The 8,168-nt window shown below is 36.9% G+C and overlaps 1 protein-coding gene across 1 annotated transcript in view; it reads right to left on the bottom strand.

Moving 5' to 3' along the window:
• Positions 1-8,168, bottom strand: part of LOC107752744 (DNA (cytosine-5)-methyltransferase 3A-like) — a 64,898-nt gene that overhangs the window by 46,306 nt on the left and 10,424 nt on the right. The window contains exon 4 of the mRNA XM_016568773.1: positions 4,058-4,373. Within this exon, the coding sequence (XP_016424259.1) occupies positions 4,058-4,373 (316 nt within the window). The remainder of the gene's footprint in view (positions 1-4,057; positions 4,374-8,168) is intronic.

The raw sequence follows: 8,168 nt of genomic DNA, 5'->3' as shown, positions 1-8,168 counted from the left end.
ACACATACACAACATACACACATACATACATGTAATTTATATATATTCTGCATATACTGCATTAAATGTATATTATTTGTTTTATTTGTTAACTTTTTCAGTCTTTTGTATTTTTTACTAATAACTATTACACCTCAGCTTCTACACTTTGCCACATGGACTGCTGGATAATTGTCTGCTGTGAAGTTCACACTAGTGAGAGCCTGACAAAAGGCTGCATCAAGGACAAATATCGGCCACAAAGGTGGAGCTTGTGAACACCCATCTGAAACCTAAAATGACAACTGTGACACCCTGTGGGACAGTCCCTGAGCCCGCAAGCCCTCATCAAGTGTGTCATTTGGGACATGTGTGGGCAAAACAGCCTTTAAAGGGATAGTTCATCCAAAAATTCTTTATTCTATGCACACGCTCGTCTGCCGCTTTAAATTCTCGAGCTTGTTATAGCAGGATGGATTCTGATTGAGTGTCAATGTTTTTATCGTTCATCAGCTGGAAAAAAATCGTTCTGAAAGTGATTCCAACGATATCGTTTCTCTCTGCCTTTATCGTTATAGCTGTAGTGTGGACTCTGCTATTCTTTAATATTGAGAACGATTTTTAGAACTATTTCTTTATCGTTATCTTTATAGTTATTGTCCTAGGTGTGAACGGGCCTGTAAGGTCCCACATATGGGATTTAGACTGTTCAGTGCCACATAACTGCCAAATTCAAACTGTGCTTTTGCGCTTTTTGCTGGCATTGAGACACGCTCTGCATTTGTCATATAATCACAACTATGCAGTGTTTTTAACCGCATAATGTTTAGTTTAGGCCATGCACTGAACGCGCTCTCCTCCACATCACGAGTAGACACGCCCCTTATTGCTGATTGGCTACAAGTTTGTTTTGCGATTCGGCCCGAATCAGTTTTTAAAGCATTTTTGAAAAATCCCTCACTCTGCCTTTAAATACACATACGTACTAGTAAAACAATACATTGAGTTTCTAAAATACACACGGATGTCTATGGAAGCAGCAATAACAACCCATTGAAATGTAATTTGTCACGGTGTTCTATTCTTATCAGATACACATAGTGTAAGTAACTATAAAGTTCACTAAATTCTTCTCCCAGTTCACCAGCCACTTACTTACATGTATTTCAGGAGAAACTGATTAATTTACGTGCTGTAAATCCGACTGACAGGACTCTCTGAACTACAGCGCGAATGAACATGGCGGCACCCATCTCACGTTATAGATCACGGTCAAGATCATTTATAAAGTTTTTTAAACGACAAGAATCGGAATATCAGATATTGAGGACATGGTAAGCAAGTGTGTGAATATTTTGAATAAAAAAAGGAAAAACTAAATAAAAGTGATACATCTGTCATATAGTGTTTTCGTGGCTGCGGTGTGTCATGTGACAAGCATGACGCATCTTCATGGAAACAATAAAGGGAAACGCTCTAAAACAAAGGTCGCCTTAAAAAAAACTCACTCTGGGGAGTCAGCTAGAATATTTTAAACTCACCAGTGAAAGGGTTAATTACCCTCATGTCACTCCAAACCCGTAAGACCTTCGCTCATCTTCGGAACACAAATTAAGATATTTTAAGAAAAATATCCATATTCAAAACGTAATAATCACTTTAATGTAGCTTGCGCCAACAGTTGTACACGGCAGCAGTTCCGGGTGGATGACCTCTGAGGTCAGCGCTGCGCATTGGCCTTTGTTCACCCCCGGAGCCGTGTGAGACATTTTTTTAATGGATGGGCGCTTTTTATTTAACTTCTTTTGGACTGATGCAGGCAACACCCGCTGAGTGCCATGAAACAGCTTGAAAGATCAAAGACCATTTTTAATATAACTCTGACTGGATTCGTCTGAAAGAAGAAAGTCATATACACCTAGGATGACTTGAGGGTGAGTAATTTATGGGCTAATTTTCATTTTTGGGTGAACTAACCCTTTAAGGTTGAACCGCTGATGTCACATGGACTATTTTAAGGATGTTCTTACTATCTTTCTGGGCCTTGAACGTGTCACTTGCATTGCTGTCTATGCAGGGTCAGAAAGGTCTCGGATTTCATCAAAAATATCTTAATTTGTGTTCAGAAGATGAACGAAGGTCTTACAGGTCTGGAGCGACATGAGGGTGGGTAATTAATGACAGAATTTTTGGGTGAACCATCCATCCCTTTAACATGATGACCCCAGTGAATCAGTCAGTGTAATTACACCTTTATAGCTATCACAGTTTATACAATATGTAAAGGACTCTTATTTTGACATGGGTTTGTTCTGTTGTTTTTGTCCTTACTGCCTGCGTTTAGTTCCTGTTTTCTATGTTACCACTGTGTCTAGCTGGTTGTCATGATTATTGATTACTTTCCCACCTGTACCTTGTTGTACTCCTCATTGTATTGTGTATTTAATTCTTCTTCAGATTGCTCACATTTTCAGCTATTGTCTAAATGCATGTGTTTAGCTTATTTTTGTAAATAAACATTGCACTGCACTCAGATCCACCTCTCCTCGTCTTTGTCTGACCCACGCTGTGACAATAAAATTGTTAGCAGTGCTAGAAAACAGCACATACTTTGATTATTTGTTATATGACATTTTACTGGATTTCCAAAGCATTATAAATGGACTGTCTAGACTTTATACCATTTTACATAGGTCTACAAGTTGGCGTCTTTCACCATAAAGTGGGTTAAGGGAGACTGATGTAGGATCAGTGTGTAAGTGCCCTGGGCATTGTGCCATGCACCTGGCACGGCCCCCACTGAGAGAGTGGCCACAACACAGACCTGCTGTCTCTGTGCACTGCACCCAATCAAGGCAGGCTGCCAGGACAGACACGGCTCTGTCTACCCGGCCTTCACTTACTGCTCTCATCAAGGTCAATACCTGACCCCACAGTATAGAAAGAGAGAGAGAGGTCAGCTTTCTATTGCATTGTCTTTTGTAGCAGAACACAAACCAAACATATAGCGCAACAGTTTAATTCACAAACAAATCACTTGATTTGTTTTTAGGAATCATTCAAATGATTTTCTGGATCAGACTGAATCAGTGAGAATACTCACTGAATACTTTTTTAAAGCAATACCAAACATTAGTAGTTCATCTCAAAACCTTTTCCTAGTTAACACATGAATGATATGCTTTCAAAAAAATAATGTTAAAATAAAAACATTATTTAAATATAAACAATGCTAAAGGTTAAAGGTAATATAAAATAATGGTAAATAATGTTAATTAAAAAAATAATAATAGTCACATGTGTAATTACTAGGTTCAGCATGCCGCTCTGATCGTTTTCAATCATGTTTGAAGGTTCTGATCAATTTTTAGAAATACTAAAGAACAGAATATAACAGTTATGATGTCAAATTGACATTAATATTAAAAATAAATATTGCACAAAATCTATTAATTTAATCGCATTTGTTAACTTTTGCGGTACTATTACTAATTGAAACCTTTGAATTTTTATTTATTTTAAAGCATGCTTATGTATTTCTCCAAAAAATACTGAAAGTTCCCGTGGTGAGTGAAGTTCTGTACTGCTTATGTTTCAATAAAATAAAAATAAAAAATAAATAAAATAAAATAAAATAATAAAATAAAATAAAGCTTAATGTTGTATACATAGTGAAACTTAACCCAAACAAATATGGATATGTGGCAGGGGTGGTTGGTGCCCCGATTGGGAAAACAAAATCCTGTATGAAACGCTGCTGGAGAGAGAATCTTGCCAAATCGCTCTGTACACGGTGTGGGAGGCTGGTGTCTTTTGTTTGCAAATTTGATTTTTTTGGGGGAACGTAATTACCCTGATTTACATATTAATGTACTCATTTAACAATAATTATTTGTCCTTCAAGTCAATAGTACCAGCAAAGCCTCCAAAACCATTTTACAATCCCACTTGTTTAGTGACTAAATACTGCATTTTTTTTTACCATCATGATGACACGTTCTTGGCCTCGGGCCCAAGAGTGGCTCAATGAGCTGACAGCTGTGAAACATGATGCTAAGGAAGGTTGAGCATAACTCACATTTAGTCGGCCGCTCCAGTTTCCGTCTCCCTCGTTTCTTGCGAGGCAGAGTTGGCAGTGTCTCCTCTTCGTACTTCTCGGAGTCCTGGGATGGGCTCAGGCTTGAATCAGAGGCCGACTCGGCCCGACAGCCTGATTGGCGTGGGAGCCCGTTTTCCACAGCATTCTTGTCCAGCGTGGGGTGGCGACCTTGGCACGATTTGTTCTCATGCCTCTCAACATCTCCATTCTGGGACTGCAAAGACGACTGGAGCTCCACCCCTTTGTGCTGCTTAGCCACACCCACCAGCTGATCCACTGGCCCGTAACACTCCACCTGCGGCAGAAAATTACATAATCGGATTGGATGGTCATGCATCTATAACCTATTATTTAATCAGAAGCTCTGATAAACAATAGCAACTGCCTACGGCACAATAGATTCAATATTTGAATTAAATTTGCCCTCCAAGACACAATAAACCAAATTTACCATAACAATCCTCTTTTTATGATTATAAGCATCATTACTGTACCAATGTCGACATGCAAAAACAAAAAGCCCAAAAACCAGAAGTCAATAAAAAAAAAAAAAATACACTTCACTTACTCACTGAAAAATATGCACCAGAAGGGAAAAATTAATAAATAAATACAGAAACCAATATTTATTTTCCCCTCAAGTACATACATAGTGTAATATTTAATATTTTTATATTTTTAAAGTACCATTTAAATCAAATAATCAGATGTCATTCAACAACCGGCCTGACATCTTAAGTAAACAGTGATTAATTTGACATTAATTTTGAGCACATTAATTTTTCCAATCTTGTGAGTCTTTTAAATGATTCATTAAAAGCATCATTCATTCATGAATCAGACACTGTTTGCGCTGTATGTTTGTGTTTTGCATGCAGCCAATTGTTGTCGTCATAGGTTGTGCAGGGTTTTTAGATTCAGTGCCAGTGCTAAACAGTGCAGCATACGCTGAAATCTTATTTTGAGAATTTTATCATCTTGTAACATCTTCTACCTCTAACAAGGTAGAGGATGAGGATTTTAATAAAACTGTCATTAAAACACCCCCTCTTTTAATATAAACTACATTTCCAGAAGGGTTCCTGATAATAACAGCCATATACCTTTACTTACTTCAAAATGGTTATGAATCACAGAGCACAAATTAAAGAGGAAAACCCAATTTGCAGCATAAAGTCAAATCTTTCATTTGCAGTCTAGGCCTCGTCTTTCGTCTGCTCAGTATAAGGCCATTTCCTATGTTCTTGTGTTGACATCTAAACTACCTATCTGAACCATCTAATCTAATCTGAAACAGAGAAGACACGGAAGCTCTTCCTACACATTAAGTGTAATGTGAGTACAATGTTTCTATGCATCTGTCTACAAATATAGACAAAAATAGCACAATAACAAGCTACTTCGAATGCTACTGCAGTATGGGCATGGAGAGTAGAGCTTTAAAGCTTCGTAAACTATACAATTATCATAAAAGTGCCACTTTTCAAGTCCTCTGAAGTATTTGCTTTGTCTGCCTTCATGAGAAGAAATTATGTCAGATTCGTTAAAAAAAAAATCATTCTTTTGGGTCAGATTTTTTCTATAAATCAGATTATCCAGTTTACATAACCAATGTTTTTTAGAATTACTTATATACTATTTATTAGTATTTTGAATTAGTTCTCATTCCTATATTTAAGTTTTTATTTTCATTTAAGTTTTAATCATTTTTTATGTGCTTTTGCCATTTTATAATTTTTTTTATATTTTTATTTCAAAGGGTTTTTTAAAGTTTAAGTATTTTTCTTATATTTTTCTTCTAGTCAGCTTTGCTTTTCATTTTTATTTTCAATTAATGGAAACCTATTTTTACAGCTCTTTTATTTATAATTAACAACAATACTAATTAATTGCTCACAACACACTCATTTTTTTTCACTTAATGATCTGGTAACAACAAATAAAGCTCACTGAAGAGGCAAATTTTAAGCAAGTAAGGACTTAAATTTAATCTGTTCCACTATCAAATAACTTCAAAATGTTTGAAATAAAGCACACAATTCATGTGGACTACTTTCATGGTGCCATTTTGAAGCGTGAAAGCCTAATTTCCAATTTAATGTAATTGCATGGCATAGTACAAAAAGCACATTCTTAATAGTTTCTTCTTTGTATTTAAAAGGGAAAAAAAGTAATATTTTTTACAATTAAAATAACTGTTTTCTATTTTAATATATTTTAACATCTATTTTATTCCTGTGATGTTAAAGCTGAATTTTCAGCATACATTACTCCAGTCTTCAGTGCTACATGATCCTTCAGAAATATTTCTTAATATCATCAATGTTGAAAACAATTTTTTGTGTGGAAACAAAAATATTAAGCAGGTTTAAAAAATATTAAAGGGGTCCTATTATGCTCTTTTACAAAGTCTTGATTTTGTTTTGGGGGTGTACTAGAACAGGCTCTCATACTCGGTTGTTCGAAAAACACATTATTTTTCACATATTTTACATTATCACAACACCTCTCTCCCCAGTCTGGCATGAACGGCTCAAATAGTTCCTGTATCAAAAGAAGGCCCGCCTTCTGAAATACGAAGTGTGCTGTGATTGGTTAACTGAGACAGTGTGTGTTGTGATTGGCAGCACTCGGCGCCTGGTCGGGAAATGTCATGCCCCTTACCATAGCCGCCTGCCAGCTTCAGTGTAAATATTGCGTCAAAATCAAATCAATTTGAGCGCGATTTAAACCCGGATGATTGTAACCACTCTAAGTTCGTCTGCCTTGGGAAAGCTAGCGTGTCTCCGACATAGTGTTAACACTCGTTGCCTTCTCTAGTGCAGCTCAACCAGGTCTCGTCCCATTCGTCGGTATTTGTGATATCACAAATCCCGGAAAATATGCGTTGTAGTCCAAACGAGTCGTTCGTTGTAGTTTTTGAAAAGTGATTTCTGTTGTATAAAATAATAAAATATCTCCTTTTGAAGTGGACTTTGAGCTTTGTAACTTTGCAGATCTTTTTTTATGCTCAAACAGCAACATTACAGACTAACTAGAGTTGAAAAAGCATAATAGGACCCCTCTTTAAACAGGATTCTATGAAGTTCAAAAGAACAACATCTATTTGAAATAGAAATCTATTATATTATAGATGTCTTTACTGTCTCTTCTGATCAATTTAATGCATCCTTGGTGAATAAAACTTTTACTATCTTACAAAAAAAATGTTTAAGTGTATACAATAATAAAAATGCCATCAAGCCACCTCGACTACACAAAGGCCCTGTGCAGTATGTCTATACATCCTGCACAGTCATTAATCTACAACCTCTACATACATCGCTCATCGGCTTAGCATGTGCACGGGAAGCCAGACTGAAACGAGAGGCTGGCGATACAGAGACAAACAGACTGGGAGCCCGCAGAGAGCTAAACCGCCAATCTGACAGTGGCATTTCTTTTAGAGGAGCAGCTGCCGCTTCGCCTCGCTGCCTCGGGATGTCAAAGCCATTCTCATGAAAGAGAGACTGAACAGTGATCTGACACAACACAACCGTTACTCTACTCTTGTGAGAGGAAAGACATAATCTCCCAAACAGCTGCTGGATTGTTCATTCTCAATCAGGAGCGTTTGTGTCGTGATGATGACAGAAGATTTAAAACAGTCAAGTTGTTCAACAGCATACCTTTGATGATCTAACTTGTCGTAGCAAGACTCTGGGTGACTCTGGAAAATTTGACTAAAAACAGGGTTACAGCGTCCTGCAGCCCACAAATGCTGGATTCTTAGTGTTTATTCGACATTACAGAGGGGAGGTGGTATGGGAGGAATGTTGTCCCATTTGTCTGAAGAGAGTCAGTTGGCGCTGTGAGAAAAACGTTTTTAAGACCCCTGAAGTCTCTTTAAAAAGTACATACAGTACAATGTATTACAGTCCATTAGTGCGACTATTACTGCTGCTTATAGTTACTATTAGGGATTTGAACAAATCATTAACTCTGAGAATTAAACAACTATTCACGCACAGATATGATACGATACTCAAATCTTTTGACTTGTTGAGGAGAAGTATAATATTATTTTGTAGTGATTTATGGACTTATTTAT

Source organism: Sinocyclocheilus rhinocerous, unplaced genomic scaffold (assembly GCF_001515625.1).
Source record: "Sinocyclocheilus rhinocerous isolate Xijiao unplaced genomic scaffold, SAMN03320098_v1.1 scaffold61, whole genome shotgun sequence".
Lineage (NCBI taxonomy): Eukaryota > Metazoa > Chordata > Actinopteri > Cypriniformes > Cyprinidae > Sinocyclocheilus > Sinocyclocheilus rhinocerous.
The sequence above is the reverse complement of the archived record's forward strand: the minus strand, read 5'-3'. Positions and strand labels throughout refer to the sequence as shown.